Below are 19776 nucleotides of genomic sequence, written 5' to 3' on the forward strand. Positions count from 1 at the left end.
AGTTTATTTAGAGTTTATTTTTTACATTAATGTTATATTTTTTTACAGTACGATGCCCAAATTTTTATTTGAGACTCGCCGAACGGCATTGAATTCACAGATAAAAAAGATTTGGGTTCAACTTTCATTTTGGAACAATTTTCCAAGCAAGGGAAGGGAATGATCTGAGCATGCAGGAGGACTGACCCATCATAAACCTTTGTCGGCTGTGCTGAAGAGAAAGGTACAGAACCAAATTATTTAATTAATTAGCTGCGCGTTCTCCTGTCCTCTGTCCTCCGGGCCACACACACACACACACACACACACACACACACACACACACACACACAAGGGACTGTCTCAGCAGTTATTTTCGTTAAGGAGTGTGCACGTACAGCATGCGCGCCTCGTGCACGAGCCTTCTATTGAAGCCGCCGTCATGCTTTTGGCCTGAGGGGGCAATTGCAAGCATAAAAATTCAAAAGTCCGTTAAGTCCCTTTAAAACAATCCCTGGAAGTCGCTGCTCATTAACCAACTTTTAAAGTCCAACTGAAACCTGAGCGTACTGACAGCAATTGAGACTCTGACACTGATTCAACCATGTGTGTGTGTGTGTGTGTGTGTGTGTGTGTGTGTGTGTGTGCCACTATGTTCCCTTTGATTATGTAATGCCAAGCAGTTTTAAACAATAACTTTAAACTTTCTCTCTCACACACACACACACACACACACACCGAACACACGTACAAACATCTGCGTGGGAGGTTGTTCGCTCCTTCACGGCAGCAGCGGTGACGCTCAGCCTGACCAAAGCATGTTATTAGCAGCCGACACGATGCAGCCTTAATGTTGACACTCAACACAAATGATTGTAATTATACACCAAGCACAAAGTAGCTTAAAACAATGGAGGCAGCTCAGAACCCCAACTCAACAACACAGACACTATTTAGAAGTTAGAGGGGGGAGCTGGATAACGCTATGACATTAGAACAGTAAATTTTTATTCATGAGCTTTAAAACTCAGATAAATGAGACGACTGGAATAAAGATCACAATAAAATAAGATAAAAAAACACATCAGGCAGCAGATTTTTAACAATAAAAAAATAATTAGTGAATTTTATTTTTGTTCCGCAACTTCAGCTTGACAACTCCAGGTAGGGAGAGAGGTCCTGCCTCCTGAGGAGTTCAAGTGTCTTGGGTTCTTGTTCACAAATGAGGGAAGAAGGGAGCGGGAGATCGATTGGCGGATTGGGACCGTGCTTGCAGCGATGCGGACGCTGAACCGATTTGTCGTGGTGAAGAGAGAGCTGTCTAGCTCTGTCTATATCCCAATATCCCACCTATGCTCACGAGCTTTGGGTAATGACCCACAAAACAAGATAGCAGATACAAGCGGCCAGAGGGTGGTTGGGCTCAGCTGTAGCGATAGGGTGAGGAGCTTGGACATCCGGGAGGGACTCGGAGTAGAGCTGCTGCTTCCCCACATCAAGAGGAGCCAGTTGAGGTGGCTCGGGCATCTGGTTAGGATGCTTCTTGGATGCCTCCCTGGTGAGGTTTTCCAGGCACGTCAAACTGGGAAAAGACCTAAAGGAAGAACCAGGACCCGCTGGATGGACTATGTTTCTTGGCTGGCCAGGGAACGCCTTAGGACCCCCCCCCCCCCAGAAGTGCTGGCCAAACTGGCTGAGGAGATGGATGTCTGGGCCTCTCTGCTTAGGCTACTGCCCTCATGAACTGACCCCGGATTAGTGGACAAAAATGGATGGATGGATGGTTCATGAGGCTTTAACTCCATCATTTCTCAGCATAACGTGATCTGCGTTTTAGTTTGGGGCCTGAAGGGCAGCAGGGAATTTAAACTCCTTCAACGGCTGTTATATCTGACAACGTTCTGCTAAACTAAGGTCCAGTTTACACAGCAGGGTTTAAAAATGACTGGATGATTTTCACAACATGAGAGAGCCACTCATGGTGATAAATGCCACAGTCCTCCAGTGTGTGGTATGCAGCAGCGCAGCACACACTACTCAAACAGATTTCATTCACAAACATTCTCTTATGAGATGGGAAATCTTGCTAAATCTCTTCAGGTCAAACATGACTGGAGCATGGAGCAAGGGAATACAGCATGTTGAACATCTGAGATTTATGACCTGAACAGCACCAACGAACTTCCGAGCAGACCGGAGTGCTCCTAACACACCACACATGGCAGGAGTATCAGACAAAATTATCTTCAGAGTCTTTATGGTTATTGGGCGTGTTCTTAAGACTATCAGAAGGGATTGGGTCAAAAACCAGCATCTTTATCCTGCCTAAGATGTTCATCAGCAGTTAAAGTTAAAGACCCATTAGTAAGCACACATCTCCGCATTTGACCCATCCCCGTGGGGAGCGGTGAGCTGCAGCTCTGGCGGCGCTCGGGAACTATTTGGTGGTTTAACCCCCCAGTCTAACTCCTTAAGGCTGAGTGTCAAGGAGAGAGGCATTGGGTCCCATTTTTAAAGTCTTTGCTATAACCCGACTGAGATTTGAGCCCCCCAGGGCAGATAGAAATCACAAGTTGCACAAGTTGCTTCATGAGCACATTAAAATATAAAGAAAAGGTTAAAAAAGATAATAATAATAGGTGAAAATTAATTGCTTTAAATGGGGATGTGCATTGGTGAAATTCTGGCGATACGATATGTGTCACGATACGAGGGAGATCATATGATTTTTCACGATATATTGAGATACATTCAGCCAGACAGTATTAGCGATTTTTTTAGACTGAATATATTGTAAGAAAATTTAAAAAACTGTCCAATCTGATATGTAATGTGTTTAACATGAGATGTCTGAACCATAATAGAGGGATTAACACTTCAGTGGTGGAAACAAAACCCATTGCACACTGCTGCCAACTAGTGGTGGGTGTTAGAATTGCACTAAAAGAAAAGAAAACACACAAATGTTTGCATGTAAATTCTTTCAAAAGTTTGATACACAGCTTTTGAATATCGAAGTAATATCGCAAGAAAAAATATCACGATATTGCCGTATGGATGTTTTCTTACATCCCTAGCTTTAAATGTTTTTATGCTATGATTTATATATTGAAAATAATGTGTTTGTGTTGAAACGTGATTTGAAGAAAACCGTAAATCAAACTGAAATCTCAGCTTCTCCTAAAAAATCGCATTTCAATTTTTTCCTAAAATCCTTTAGCCCTGCTGCTTACCTTGTGTGAGTCACAATGTCAGTGAGGGCTCCACCCTCAAGGAACTCCATCACCACCCACAGCTCGTCTCCCACCAAGTAGCTGTTGTACATGTCCACCACGTTTTCATGGTGGTAATCCCTCATGATCACCACCTACAACACAGAAGATTGAAGAATATTACCACCAGAATATGTCAAACTGGATTTTACACTGGATTACATATTACTGTGCCCTTTTCAACCTGGATTATTCCAGGAAGTTGGCAGAAAAAGAGGGAAAACAACTTAAAATTAAGCAAAAATCCTACAGGACTTCTCTCCAAAAGGGTTTAAAAGTATTAACCTAAAACAAAAAACAGCAATCAACAACAAAATCCAAGTTTATGCAGAAGTACAAGTAAACCATCTACTGTCTTAGTTCAGTATTTTATAATAATAATTCAATTTAATGCATTTAAATATTTATTACAGATGTGAGGACGTTATGGAGGCTTAAACGTAAGGATTATTCAGATTGTAATTGGATTACATGGAGCTGATTGGTTCCCAGTCAACACCCACGGCTTTATATCATGTGCTCATTTATAGTTTTGAATCAGACGCTATCGACGTCTATAAATGGACTTTTAATGAAATCAAAAGCCAATATGGCCCTTCTGGTGAAAACATGGCTCAGAATAAACGTCTTCAGTGTGGATTTAGAAACTAAACGCAATCACAGATGCAGAAATAGGTCAGCTGTGACAACATGTCAGAGAAACAGAAGGAAAATGAACTTGTGTTGGTTTTTTTTCACATTTATTTCCCAGAAAGACGTATTTTTATGTATTCCAGGTGTAATCACTGATGCTAATTGAACCAGATGGCTCTGCTGCAGCTTTTTTGTTCTGTCAGTAATCTGTAACAAAAGTTAGCCGTGTGGGACTCGTCGTCGTCGTCTTCCTCCGCTTATCCGGGTCGCGGGGGCAGCATCCCAACTAGGAAGCTCCAGACCGTCCTCTCCCCGGCCACCTCCACCAGCTCCTCCGGCAGGACCCCAAGGCGTTCCCGGACCAGACTGGAGATGTAACCTCTCCAACGTGTCCTGGGTCGACCCGGGGGCCTCCTGCCGGCAGGACATGCCCGAAACACCTCCCCAGAGAGGCGTCCAGGAGGCATCCTGACCAGATGCCCAAACCACCTCAACTGACTCCTTTCCATCCGGAGGAGCAGCGGTTCTACTCAGAGTCCCTCCCGAATGTCCGAGCTCCTCACCCTACCTGTAAGGCTGAGCCCGGCCACCCTACGGAGGAAACTCATTTCGGCCGCTTGTATCCGCGATCTCGTCCTTTCGGTCATTACCCAAAGCTCATGACCATAGGTGAGGATTGGGACGTAGATCGACCGGTAAATCGAGAGCCTGGCTTTCTGGCTCAGCTCCCTCTTCACCACGACGGATCGGCTCAGCGTCCGCATCACTGCAGACGCCGAACCAATCCGCCTGTCAATCTCCCGATCCCTCCTACCCTCACTCGTGAACAAGACCCCGAGATACTTAAACTCCTCCACTTGGGGTAGGACCTCTCTCCTGACCCGGAGTTGGCAAGCCACCCTTTTCCGGTCGAGAACCATGGTCTCAGATTTGGAGGTGCTGATCCTCATGCCAGCCGCTTCACACTCGGCCGCGAACCTACCCAGCAAGAGCTGAAGGTCAGAGCTGGATGAAGCTAGGAGGACCACATCATCCGCAAAAAGCAGAGACCAGATTCTCCTGCCACCAAACTCGACACACTCCACACCTGCGCCTAGAAATTCTGTCCATAAAGGTAATGAACAGAACCGGTGACAAAGGGCAGCCCTGGCGGAGCTGAGCTAATTTACATCCCAGATCCACTCGGTCTCTCAGACAAAACAGATGCAGATCTGGGATCAGAACCTCACCTCGTTGAAGAGCAGCTCTCTCCTCTGCTGTTTTCTCAGATCCATCTTCTTCACCGCCACCTGCTTCCCGCTGTGCTTCTCGCTGGCGATGCACACGATCCCCGTGGAGCCCTCGCCGATCTTGATGAAGTTATCCAGGTATTCCCGAGGGTCTCCTGATGGTAAACAGATGTTTAAAGTTTTCCAGAGCATCATAGCACCGTTTTTTTAAACATATATATTTCTAATCTAAGCTTCCTACCTGGGTTGACCACCAGCTGAAGTGCAGCTCTGAACTGCTCATGGGAGACTCTAGAGGGTTGAGTGTCAGAGCTCGACCCCCACGAAGGAGGGGGGTAAGCCCCGGGGGGTATATAAGGTGATGAGGGCTGCGAGCAGGCCCCCTGGATGGATGAAGCAAACATGAATAACAACTTTATTTTGTGATCATGACGTAGCAACATAAAACAGTTTAGCACATAACTGATCACCTGGAGCATTTAACAGAGAAAACCTGTACCTGAGGAGTGTAAGGAGGGCTGGGTTGAGAGGGGGGGTGGTGGTAGGGTGAGGGTTTGTAATGGTGAAAGATGGGGGGGTACGGCAGGTGCACTGGGGGGTAGCCAGGCGGCTTCGTGTGGCTCTGAGGTAGCTTGAGAGGCCCTCGTAGGTAGATGTCACCACCTGATACCTGCGGGATTTCCTCACGGGAAGGACGCTCGTAGTCGCCCTGAAAGAGAAAAAAAAGTAGTCAGACATGGAAACTTCAACGTGATAATCTGAGGATGAGCTGGAGGATATTAGAGAACGCAGCTGCTTTCTTTGTGCAAGAAAAACCAGAAATGATTGAAAAAGTTGCACACTCCTGCTTTAAATCAAACATGATGCTGAAAGACAATCCCAGGAATTTCTGATTTAGCGGCTTTAGCTCCTGACTCATCACTTATCGCGCGAGGAGGAGGTGAGGCGAGCGGAGAAGGTGTGAGCCGGTGTAGCACGGAGACACATTAGCATAAAGCAGCCCCGAGTCACACACAGTACATTCCTGAATTCTCCTGCTGTGACTTTATGAAAAATGTCATCCCTAAACAGACTCAACGAGAACATTTAGTCGTTGGGTCAGAAGCCATGTTTTATCCTCAGCAGCTCACAAAGCTCCTCAGTGACTCCATTCATTCATCAGGAGAGCCGAGGGGGCCCTGCGATCTGCGACACTCTTCCTGTTTAAGAAACACCCGACCCCTTTAGGATATGTCAGGGTTTACCGATGATGAATTTGTGTATACACACACACACACACATGCATGCACACACACATGCAGGCACACATACATGATGGCACCCATGTGCACACACGTGCACATACATGCATGCACACACACGTATGCACACGCATGCACGCAAGCACACACACACACACACATACATGCACACACAAATACATGCATGCACGCACACAAAAGTGCACAAACACATATGCACACACACGCACTTACATGCAACCACACACACACATGCATGCATATGAATGCCCATACACACATGCAAACATGTATGCACAGACCCCCCCCCCCCCCCCCCCCACACACACACACACACACATGCATGCAACCAAACTCATACATGCACACGCACACACACACACGCACACACACACACACACACACACACACACACACACACACACACACACACACACACACACACACACACACACACACACATACAGTCAGGGCCGGAGGAGGAGCCCTGATGTGTCAGAATGGTGTATAATTACATGGCGTGGACTCTTTTAATCAATCAATCTGTGGCAGGTGTATTAGATGGGAGGGAGTCTCGTTCTTCTGTCACCCTTTACACACACACACACACACACACACACACGCACACGCACACACACTTCTCGCTGGCTGCCAGCCAAGGGTCTCCTGATCCATGTTGGTTAAACGTACATTAATCTGAGTTTGGCAGGGTAATCAACAACCTAACTCAACTGTGAAATTGAATTCTGTGGTGGAACATCGTTCGGCCAGTTTTTATGCTAAGGCTGCAGAAAGGGAAAGTGCCGCAACATCAATTTGTCACTGAGAGCTGCGGCATGGAGCTCGCGCTCACTGCAAAGCACAGAAGGCAGGAGAGAAAGAGGCTGAGAGACGTAGAGCTGTCTCCGGTTACTTCCCAAACAGATCGGCACAATAGAAGGAAAGAGAGGCGGATTTACTTCAGAGGTGTGAGTGGGCTGAGCCTCAGAAAGAACGGGGGGGGGGGGGGGGGGGGGGTAGATTATTAAGCAGCCAAACCTCGTTTTCTTCACAAATGCCGCAAAAATAAACAAAGAACTTGTGCTGATTGATACACATTGTAAACACAAACAACAAAACCTCCATATTAAATCTGAATAGTTTTTTATTTGTTCATTAATACCCAAATAAAATCATGTAAAATAGCTTTTGACCTTATTTGCATTAATAAAATGATTTCTCAGCAAATTTTGGGGTGTGCTTCTAACACGTTGTAGAAGTCTTCCTGAAGAGCCTCTGTTCAGAGAAGTATAGTTTATGTCCTTCAAGACTGATAAGCTAATGGCTAGTGTGAGCATAGGTATAACCAATGTATAAAATAAATATTTTTAAACGCACTTAAAAATGGCTCAAAAATATTCATTGAACACATAAATTGACCAAATACCACCGTTTCATTTTGCTCGTTTTTACAAAATGTTGTGAACGACGTGGTTTTAGATCGACTGCATGCGAGATTACAAAACCGTGGACTTTTAAGAACGGGATTACTTGTAACGGGGCTTGTTTTCAGACCTGGCAACAGCAACTCTAGTTGAAAAGAGAAAGCCTCCAAACATTTAGGCTGAGAGGTAAATCTGGTAAAAATGCTAATGCTAATGCTACTCAGACAACATTCCATCCCTCGCAGAAACAAATGCGTGTTTTCAAGCACAGCGAACATTGAAAGTTGCAATGCAGCACATAATACAGAATGAAAGAAAAACGACCTCCTGCATCACTTTCCTGCTACTCGTGTGCTTTCTGTGGCTATTTCTCCTGAGCGACTGTTTGCTGAGGCACACGGGTTAAATGCTTCTTTTTTTTGCCGCACCTTGGGATCTGCATCAGCAAACCTATTTTTTCTTCTCTTTTCTTTAGCGATTGAACTCACTGTGAGAGAAGAAGGGGTGTTGGTGAGGTGTGAAAACAATATTCACTGAATAATGAACCTAGTTTTAAAAGAAGGGAATGATCTAAACACCTTACACCTGCTGCTGGAGTTATTTTACCCCCTGCTACGTTTACTGCTTTGCTTTATTGTACTGCAGCGATCGAAGTTCTTCGTGATAATAAAAATGATCTTGAAGCAAAGGCACAATAAGTTTCTCTGGGTCAGAACATATGGCCACATTACACAGCATCTAATGCATGGATGCTTTAATGATGTTTTCAGCTGAGGCTGTGGGGAGAGAGGAATCTCTGTGCAGCTGTTTTATAAAACAATGTAAACAACAGTTCTATGAAACCTGACCCCGATGTCAAATCAACCACAAAATTAGAAGAAAAAAAACAGATTTACTGAAATTGTTTCTAGGGGTTGACTGCTTTTGATTCATTTTTGTCTGATGTGTTAGCTTTAGCGATTAGCTGAATTAATTTGGTGCACTTAAAGAGACAATATGTAGTTTTAATCATTCATTTCTGGAAATATCCATCAAAATGTTGTTAAAAATGAATTTAAGTGATGCCCAGTTGTTGAAGAATATTGACGGCTTTGTAACATATAACCACAAAAATCAGGTTTAAAACACATGGGAGGGGTTCTAAGTCTCTGGGCGACGCCATATTAGATGCCATGTTTCCTTCTACAGGAGCCAATGTTGCCAACTGTTTTTGACTGAAAGTAGCTAAGTTCCCCCCAAAAGTTGCTAGATGTTGCCAGATGACATCACGTGCTAATTTGCATATGATACAATGACATCATCTGGTCTGCGTGATGACATCACCATGTTTGCGTCATGATGTTACCGGTCTTGTAGAGTAAATCAAATAAAACCTGCGTGATTTTATTTAAAAATTATTTAATTTATTTTTTAATATTTTATTTACATAAAACCCCATAGAATACAAAACAGCAGCCTTTAAACCATCAAGGAACGATGGCACAAAAAAATGGAAGGACTATTTCTATTTTGTCTGAAGAGAATGGAACTCGTAAACACAAAAATATTAAATTGATAGGAATGTATGTAGGATTGAATTAAAATGAAATTTCTCTTGTAGTTTTCAAGTGCCTTGAGATGCATTCTTCTGTTGTGATTCAGTGCTATATGTTGACCTAACAGATAATATATATTTTTTTGATTTTTGTTTGGTTTTGTTGTTTTTAGTACTTTTGTGTAAAAAGAAGCAGGCCGTATTTAGTTTTCAGAAACGTTACATGCAAACTGCCAATGATCTGAGGTGTTTGCCTCACAGTATTATTCTGTTTTGTATAAAAGTTTTAAATGTACTACGTTATTGAACTCATCATAGAGTTCCAATGTTCCTTGAATGCACCACAAGTGGTGCGAGAAGCCATGTGTGAGTTTGACGCTGCCTGCCAGTGCCAGCCGAGCTCAGCTGCCGAAATGCGGCAGGATGGCAGATGGAGCGGTCGCCCTTTATGTAGCTCCGGTGGCTATCTCAAATAATGGACTTGTGAAAACCCACAAAAGCGTGATCATGCTGCACACACATGCGCAGATCATTTTCTTTCTGATCCTCTGGAAGGAAGGACGGTCCTGTCGCTTCAGATGCATCTCTAATCTGCAGGTAAAGTCGGCTACAAATTTGAAGTCAAAGTAGCTGAGGGGGGTCAGAAATGTCACCAGATTTGTCACTAGGCGCTTTTTTTTAAAGTCGTTAAGGGGGTCTGAAAAGTCGTTAGAAATGGCGACAAAGACGCTAAGTTGGCAACACTGACGGGAGCCCATGAGGACAAAATGCATTTACTGATTTGTAACAAACGGCTACAAAAATGCTGTCATTCTTAAATGTTGTTGTTTTACACATTTATCTCTTCACTTGTTGCCAGTGATGAAAGGGAATCTGATGTGCTTGTTATTTTGCAAACGTTTGTACTCCCCAGGGCTTTTTGACCCTTATGGGCATCCGCTGGTAAGGTATTACTCCAACACAAAAATACTGCTTGCTTGCAACGATTTAGGTATCTACTGCCCCCTATCGCCAGGAAAAATAGACACTGTCACTTTAAGTGTTTGATTTTTGAACTTGAATGTACAAATGTTGAATTATTTATTCTTCATTTATGTCTTAGCTCCATAAATATTCTATATATTTTATTGACACCATGTAACATACATACTATACATTTTCAGCATAAATGTGAGTTTTTTGTGTATAAAATCAAACTAGAAAACATTTAAAATGTTTATATGTAGTTTGATACCCTTACACACGGCATCTGTGACAATGAGAACAATAATAATGTTTAATCCTGGTATCCGGTCTACTCATCTGTTCTTTGATTTTATTGTTGTTTCTTTGTTCTTCTGTTTCATTTTCTCCCAACTCTTTCCATGTTCTTTAAGTCCTACATTTCTTTCCAATCAGTCAGCTTTATTGATCTGTTTGTGGAGACAGTAGCCACTGCAGACGAGTCGTCCTTTATGTGCCAGTTCCTGCCTCCTTCAGGGGAAAGGAGATTAACACTGATGCCATTTATCAGGCATGATGACCAGAGAAACACACATAATGAAGGATCAAAGTGAAAAGAGTAGAATTTATAAAGAACGGAAGGGTACTAGTAGACCTTTTACAGTACTGTGTGTGTGTGTGTGTGTGTGTGTGTGTGTGTGTGTGTGTGTGTGTGTGTGTGTGTGTGTGTGTGTGTGTGTGTGTGTGTGTGTGTGTGTGTGTGTGTGATTTTAAAACATACACACCAACCAAAATAGCTTCTAGCTGAAGCTAGCCCATTTTTCTTAAGGCAGCCATGTTAGATTTAGAAACAATCCCTGGTAGAATTTTCCACCTTGTGTTTTGAAGGTACACATAAACATTTTCATACATAAATAAGCTTTTTACTAAAATAGACACCTTTTGTTTCTTATGCCTTACCTTGGCAATGGTCTGGGAGTTAGCAAGACTTTCTGAGAGGCGGGGGTAGGTGTAGGAACTGTACGGGTGAGCCTGTGGAGGGTTCTTGAAAGCCCCACTGGCAGCATAGGGAAGATTTTGCTCCTGCAGCTTAGATCCAGACCGAGATCTCTGCCTGATAGCAGGTTTGGGGCTGGTCTGGGTCACGTAGGAGCTCTTGGGTCTCTTGTCATATTCGTCCCGGAGGCCGCTGTAGCTCCACTCGCTGTCCGGGTAGTTAATCTGTTCGCTGTGAAGGGAAGCACGAGAAGGCGTGCCGACTGAAGTGTCCCGGTAGTCCTGGCTGGATGAGCCTCCCACCGATGCACGGTAGTAGCCACTGGAGCCAACACCACTCCCTACTGTAGAAGCCACCTCATCAGCGGAGCGCCCTTTGCTCTCCAAGTAAGTGTGGTAGTCTGGGGGAAGCTTCCCATAGTCTGATTTTTGAGGCATAGCATCTGGGTAGAATGGGCTGCGTATGGGGTAAGAGTGGCCATTCTGCTTGGTGAATCGGTAATGCCGCCCAACAGCCCAGTCCCCATCTGTGGAGACACTTGGTTTTCCAGGATCTAGAGAAAAGTCCCTGCTGGACGAGTTCAGATCACACGAGTAGCGGGAGTAGTAGTGGTTGAATCCATTCTCCTCGGGGGCAGTGAGAAGACCACTACCCAAGGGTTTGGAAGTGGTTCCAGCCTGCTGGGATCCTGGTGGGCTCTCTTTACGAAGGGAGTTGGAGCGTGTAACTGAAATATTGTCAAAGTCCTCTAGCAGGCCATTAATGGATGCATCTTTAGGTGGCCGGTTCCCTCGAACAATAGTCTAAAAGAAGAGCAAAGACATTTACATTTAACATACAAGAGAACCTCAGTCATAGGGGTTTAATGGATACAGGTCCAATACTCACAAGTTTATACATTTTAGTAAAATCATTCCTGTCTGAAAACCAGTTTAGATCAATTTAAAATCTTGCTCAATCAACATTAACTGCAAGCATTTCCAGGCAGGAACTTCTGTTTTTAAGTATCAAGCATTTGCAACAAGTGTGAAATCAATCATCACTTGTTGTAAATGAATCCAAGCATTTGTCAAAAAAAAAAAAAAAAGGTGCAGGCAACACGCAACACAACTACTAATCATTGCAAATGCATGCTAGAAGATGCATGAACATAAATGGTGGAATACCTCATAAAGCTAAGATAAAGCCAGCTGTGGACTGAGTGAGCTAATCCCTGCTCCATTTCCCTCGCAACAAATTAGCTTCGTTTTCAGGAGGCCGATCGGGAAACATTAATAGTCGTGACGTTTGGTTTCATGCTCGTGAGCTGAATAAATGCACCAACATGCACTTACAGAGAAACAAGAGAGGAGGAGAAAGAACAGACGCGCTCACATCTGCTTCAAAGAGAAAGAGCTCACACATGAAGGCTGCTGCTAATCCTCTCCTACCTTGTTAAGCTCTTTACATGGCTGAGTCATGTGGAGATGGGTGCCACAGCGTTACGCCTATGACTACAATCTGTGTGAGAGTAAGCTGTTTGTGCAGTGTGAACTCTTGAAACTCACAGCTTCCGAATGTAGAGCGTAATGGTGAGTGGGACACATTGCTTTTATCTGCTGTCTCTGTGCTACTTGAACACCACAGGAAAGAGTGACTATGTAATGCTGACAGGAGGCTGAGCTGTAGGAATTATCAGAACGTCAGACCCTTACATAATCAGTTTGAAAGCTATTTGGGCTGATCAAACAAATTAGCCTCTGAATGTTGTTTTTGTTACTTCTGCATTAAAGCAAGTAACCTCACACGTTAAGCTCTTGCTTTTATTTTCTTTTACCTGGATTAATATAATTGACAAACTTCATTAATGTGTACAAATAATATTAATGCCTTTAAAGTAACAACAGAGTTTTTTAAACTTTAAGCTAGAGCTTTAACACTGATCTCAGTGATTGTTGGGTTAGAAACTTGACCAGTTTCATATTTGACACCACTCTGCAGCCCTCTGCTGACCAACAACCTAACATCAGGGGTGCCCAGTCCTGGTCCTTGAGATCATGCCATGTAAAATCTCGATAAAAGCTGGCTCTCGATACGTGGAATGTCACCTCTCTGCTGGGAAAGGAGTCTGAGTTGGTGTGTGAGGTTGAGAGGTTCCCACTAGACATAGTTGGACTCACCTAAGCCCTTTTCAGACAGACATTCTGGAACATTTGTGGACAATTCAATCCGGTTTTTAACCGGAACTGTGCTTTCAGACACACCACTTTTGTAACGGAACTTGTCCTTTCGGCTGCGTTCACACAGCAGGGAAAAGTTCCAGATGTCTGACGGTGGCGGGGGTGGGGGGTGGGGGGGAGAGAATCAGACTTATGTTAAGAAGAAGAAGAAAATATCATTTCTATAGCGCCTCGCAAGATAAAAATCACGAGGCGCTTAAGCATAATTATGCGCACACGAAGATGCATAAGAGACCTGGATGATGAAGCTCAATGGTTAAAGGAATCACTGAAGCGGTGTGAAGCGGTGTGAAGCGCTCCGTCGCGCGTCTAGGCGGTACCGTAGGAGGCGAGCTGCCGTGGTTCGCCGCATGCTACAGCAGCGGGTTATCTAGGTGCGCACAGCGTCCCCCGGTCCCCTCCCCCTCCCCCTTGTCCGGAACTCTACCTCACCAGTCTGAAGCAGCCACCATGTCCGTAACAAGTCCGGACCTGTTACTAGGGGCTTCGTCCGGATAAATTCCGGAACACGTTATCCGGATGTTTGTATTCAGACAGAAAGGTCTTACGGACAGAGTCCGGAACATTTCCGTTTTTCATGGCCTGTCTGAAGGGGGCTCTAGAGGCATGGCTCTGGAACCAGTTTCCTTGAGAGGAGCTTGTCACTCTAGAGTTGCCCTGACTGAGGGGCACCGAGCAGGGGTGGGCATACTAGTTGCCCTCCAACGTGGTGCCTGTACGTTGGGGTTTACCCCGGTAAATGAGAGAGTAGCCTCCTAACATTGTCCTAACCTACGTGTGGAGGGACGAATCCTGACTGTTCTCTGCGCTCATGCACCAAACTACAGTTCAGTTCTATCCACCCTTTTCGGAGTCCTTGGAGGAGGTGCTGGAGAGCGCTCCATCTGGTGACTCTCATTTTGCTGGGGGACTTGAATGCTCCCATGGGCAACAGCAGTGAGACCTGGAGAGGTGTGGTGGAGAGGAACGGCCCCCCCGATCTGAATTTGAGCGGTATTTTGGTATTGGACTTCTGTGCTCGTCATGGATTGTACATAATGAACACCATGTTTAAACATAAAGGTGTCCATGTGTGCTCTTGGCACCAGGATATCTTAAGCCGCAGCTCGATGATCGACTTTGTTGTTGCCTCATCTGATCTGCTACATGTCTTGGACACTCGAGTGAAGAGAGGGTGGTCACAGAGGCAAAAACCCTGGCATGGGAGGAGTTCAGTCAATATTGCGATCAGTGTATCATCATTTTCTCATATCCCCAACACAATGAGATATATGAGAAAATACAATTAAAAAAGTTTAAAATGGTGCGATACATTACAGTATGATGAAACTGTATAGTGCAATCCTGGAGCCTGGTGCGACGACAATGGCGGGAGATTTTTGACCGCGATGGACCAGCAAAGTCTGGTAGCCTCTACTATCCTCGGTCAGCTTACCTAGTTCCAGGAGGCCAGAGGTGCCTTCACTTCGGAGTTGTTCAACCACATTTTTCTCACTAAAAACGCTTGGAAAACCTCTGTTAGCTTTGGGTTAGCTAACACCAGAGCACCTGGCTTTGATTGCAGTGGTCTGAGGCTCTGTTTCAAATTTAAAAGTCCATATTAGAGCTCCATAAGCCCCAGCATGACTACAGCCTCGTAAGGAAGCCATGCGGCCACGTGGGTTGGCTGCCCCGGAGCTCAATCTTAGCTTCTTGGGTTAGCTAAGTTAGCTAGTAGCTACATTGTTTCATTTGCTCCCACCGTAACAGTCCCAGCCTCAGCTTCATCTCTTTTCCATTTTTGGGATTGTCTAGGCATGACGGGACATGTGACACGGCTAATGTGGCGGTGATGGAAACCACCCATTTTGCATAGATATTAATATATATATTAAAGGCTGCGACTAGACTCATAGAATCTGGGGTTACAATACATAACCAACATTTTTAATCTAAAATATTTAACATGCATTTCTTGATTATTTTAAGAATCAGTGAATCAAATGTTAAAATCTACAGTCAGAAACCTACCTACACTGTTCACATGTACATTTATCAGCCATTTCCACCAACACAGGTATGTTTTTGTAAACCTTTCAGACCAAGACTGTCATGTCAGCAGCCTCATCCTCCATGACAGTGCTGTCATATAACGGTCATTCACTGGCAATGTCCTGTCACATGTGCTGAGGCAAGAGTCTCAGAAAACCTGAGATAATCATGTCTCGACAGTATTATGCTGCCACACAGACATTGTCACTGCAGACACACTCCTCTCATCTCATTCATCCATGACAGCGTAGCTCAAGAAGGCTGCTGCAGCTAATGAAAGCACAATTACAGCTAAATTACAGCTTCAGTACGATGGACCTTGTTGCTATGAGACGCCAAGTGTAAATTGTTCGTGCAAAAGATTTAGCAAATGTTTTTTTTTTATATTAGATTACTTTTCTTACATTTTGCACACTTTAATCACATTCAAAACTAATATTGCCTAAAATCATCATACACTAAAATGTTTACAATTCACATAATTTAAGCTAATTTAAAACTGCAATGGCAAATACGTGAAACAAGCTAGCTTTTAAACACAAGCACGGTAACAGCTATCATCTGATCCGTCAGCTATCATCTCTAGACCAAATCCCCCTGATGCTGGAACCCGCATGGCCACTGTAGAGATAAACACCAGCTGCAGGTTTCTAAGTCCAAACGGGACTCTGATAGTTTGCTTGTCCTAAAGTCGAGCGCATAATGAGTGGAGGACCCAGATAAATGTGGTGAGTCGGTGATAGAGTAAACCTGATGTTGGTTTTGGAATGCTGTGTTATTGGCTGAGGCTTATAGAGAAATACATAAAAGCCACTTCCTTATTTTTTTCATTTATTCATTTAATTTTTGTAGTCTTCACAACGTATTTATAGCTTTACTGTATTAGGACAATGTTAGGAGGCATGAAAAAATATGTTTAAGCCTTAGCTCATCTAGGAGATTTCCTATTGCAGCTTAAAATCTAGATATCAATCTAAAATTTAATTCTAAATCTAAATATGTAATCTAAATGTTATATCTAAATCTAAATATTAAATCTGAATCTAAAGTTTGAATCTTCATTTTAAACCTAATCATTAAATCTAAAGTTACATCTAAATCTAAATATTAAATCTGAATCTAAATTTAAATAATTGTTCTGAATTTAAATGTTAAATCTAAATATTCAATCTAATTCTAAAAGTTAAATCTAAATATTAAATCTAAATGTTTCATCTAAATCTGAGCTGTGAGTTACATGCAAATTGACTGCCCTTGAACTACCTGCAACATTTGTGGCTGTGGAACTTAGATTTAGATTTAATATTTAGATTTAATAGCTGTTTGCCGAATTGTTTGCACAAAAAATTTACACTTGGCACCCCACAAATTGCTGTTCCAATTCTACACATCAAGGCCAAAATACAAAAGAATAAGTGTTTGTTAAAGAGCAAGTCACTCAAAATAAACATTTTTTTTCCTAATAAACCAAATAAATGAGCGTCTAATCATGCTGCAGACACGTGTAGTCAATAATTCGGTACTTAAGTACATCTTAGTTAAAATTTAAATATTCTGCATAAAACTGTCAGTGTTGCACCGTCGTCAGGTAAAAACTCAGCACTGCATTTGAATTTAAATCTGGTGTCGCTATTGGCTAAGAGGTACACTATGATGTAAGATAGTACATTATGATGTCACAATGTTGTGAGTGTGTGTATTTGTTAGCGGCTACGCCCTCTCGGTCTGATAGGCAACAGCATTTGTTGCAATGGAGCCGCTAACAAATACACAAACTCACGACATTGTGACATCATAATGTACCATCTTACATCATAGTGTACCTCTTAGCCAATAGTGACGGCAGATTTAAATTCAAATGTAGTGCTGAGTTTTTACCTAACGAAGGTGCATCACTGACAGTTTTAGGCAGAATATTTAAACTTTTAATTAAGAAGCACTAAAGTGCCGAATTATTGACCACACGTGTCTGCAGCACGATTAGACACTCAATTATATAGTTTATCAGCAAAAAAAATATGTTGATTTGGAGTGACTTGCTCTTTAAATTCATTTAAAAATGTTAACAGATAAAGGTTAACAAACAACATTTTACTGAAAAAGTGATCTAAAAGGAAGCATTGTGTTAAAGTTTACTTTCAAAAATGACAATTCTGTTTTCTTTTTTCTTTTTTTTTTCTTTTTTAACAACACCAGCAGCGACATTGCATTTTAAAAACAAAGCTGATGCTGTTTCTGTTCTTGGAAATATCAACCCTTCTCCCACTTCAACACTCCAGTTGTTCTCCTGTTTGAAAGCTAAAGGCGTTCTGGTGCCGTGAACTGGAACCCAAGGTGAAGGAGCCAATAAAAGCAGTCAGTAAAACTCCAGCTGCAAGGCTGCTGCTGCAGGACGGATGGTCTTTTAAACAGGTCACTGAGTGCAAATCAGTCATGCTGTGGACAGATGTTACAGCCTGAGCTCACATAAAAATAAGTAAATAAATCCCAAGAAGTGCTCATGATCAAAGACACACTGAGCTGCTTTCCATGATGGTTCCCTTGGAAGTTAAATCTAAACTAATAAAAGTGCTTCTCTGTAATTCTTCTGAACATGCGTTGCCGGTGTTCTGGGACGTAAAACGAGGCAATCACATCCTGTTGTGCTACAGGGATGTCGGTGATTCAGAATTAATTCAATTGGCAGACGAAAGCAGCAAGAGCTGGTTATCCGATAAAACATAATCATCTTCATTTGGTTCATATTCAGAAAGGCCGTGTCATGGAACACGGCAGGTACGGTGGACAGAAGAGGCCGGATAGAACCAGTCAGCGAATGAAACCGAGGGGTTGACAGTGGGGCAAAGGCGAGGGGGAGACAAGGTTAATTGTGTGCCAATTCACTGTCAAATGGTCGGCATCGAGTCTGGAAATCTTCCCATTAATTTGAATTAAGGGACTGATATTGGCTTCCATATCCCCCCAATCCCAGCCAGCCCCTCCCCTTTCCTCGTCCTTACAGCTCGCTGAGCCTTGTGCATGGGTCGCGTTCGGCGGTGGCGGTGACAGCGGCCATATTTCACTGGCGTGCGCTGCTGGCCTGTCCTTTAATGATAAGCTTTAATAGATCTAGTCTCTCAGCTCGCCACGGCCCGCTCAAGGAAACGGGAGGGAAAGGGTAGGGAAGAGGAGGGAAGGAGAAACTTGAGCCGGAAAAGCGAGAAACTTAAAGAAGAAGCAAACCAAAGAACTTTAAAAGCTGCTGTAATAAAAGAAGAAAACAAAAAGAAAAGGCGAGAGAGGGAACGGCGCAAGGAAAAGAGCGGTGAAGAATGAGGCTCATTGAGAGATAAGGGAGGGATTAACCTTGCTGGTAATGAAGGGAGGGGGTGTGATGAGAGGATGGAAGGAGGGAGAAAGGAGGAGATAATTAATGAGCTTGCCCTTCCTGCGACTCCTTTGCTAGAACCCTGGTTTGGTGGACGTGCTTCACTGACCAGCAGGGTCCCGGGACGGCTGGGGAAGTGGAGGGGGAGCACCTCCGTAACTCTGCTGCCGACTTCTCTGCACTGCAGCTTTTATTTGAGCATGCCTCTAAAAACAACACGCTGCACTTTTACACGACTAAAATCACTCAATTCAACAACAAACGTCTGTGTCAAACATCTCTTTGGCTTATGGCATTCATGTAGACTTTTCTACTGGCATGTGGGGTTTGGACACAAGACCATATGTAGCGTGTGTCCTTATGAAGACAAATGCATCACATTTGTTATGCTTATTCCAAATGCTGCCAGTATTTTTCTCTAAATTAAAATGAATAAATTCTAATATACTGCTGTGTTTAATGTCTTTCTGCAATAATCCCATTTTACTGAAGCTTGCTCTAAGCTTTAATTTAGGGTACTGTAAAACGAAAATAAATAAAATATGTGAATGTTTGAGTAAAACCTTACTTAATTAACACTTTATTATTAGTAGAATTTTTTCCTTATTTTTCTATTATAACTCCTTCTGGCTTAAATGATTACAAATGCAAAAAATACATAAATAAAGAAAATATAATTAAATAAAAAATATAAATAATTATTTTATATTCTTGGTGTGGAATAATTAATGTATAGTTTATTTATATGCATTTCTAACCCCAATTAAATATAAAACTTAAGATATATAACTGCTTATTGTGTAGAAACAATTAAAAAATCATGTTCTTTATTTTTATTCCACTTGGATATATTAGTTCTAATAAATCCAGAGCAGACTTCTGTCCCCTGACCCGTCAAAGATCTTGTT

The 19776-nt window shown here is 43.0% G+C and overlaps 1 protein-coding gene across 4 annotated transcripts in view; it reads right to left on the reverse strand.

The window, feature by feature from the left end:
* pak5 (p21 protein (Cdc42/Rac)-activated kinase 5) overlaps window positions 1–19776 on the reverse strand; it is a 99870-nt gene that overhangs the window by 10905 nt on the left and 69189 nt on the right. For all 4 annotated transcript variants that reach the window (XM_015948141.3, XM_015948143.3, XM_070545096.1 and 1 more), the window contains 5 exons: window positions 11215–12054; window positions 5613–5822; window positions 5355–5496; window positions 5114–5268; window positions 3213–3346 (listed from right to left, as the gene is read on the reverse strand). In XM_015948141.3, the coding sequence (XP_015803627.3) occupies window positions 3213–3346; window positions 5114–5268; window positions 5355–5496; window positions 5613–5822; window positions 11215–12054 (1481 nt within the window). The remainder of the gene's footprint in view (window positions 1–3212; window positions 3347–5113; window positions 5269–5354; window positions 5497–5612; window positions 5823–11214; window positions 12055–19776) is intronic.

The sequence above is a fragment of the Nothobranchius furzeri genome, chromosome 2 (assembly GCF_043380555.1).
Source record: "Nothobranchius furzeri strain GRZ-AD chromosome 2, NfurGRZ-RIMD1, whole genome shotgun sequence".
NCBI classification, from domain to species: Eukaryota; Metazoa; Chordata; class Actinopteri; order Cyprinodontiformes; family Nothobranchiidae; genus Nothobranchius; species Nothobranchius furzeri.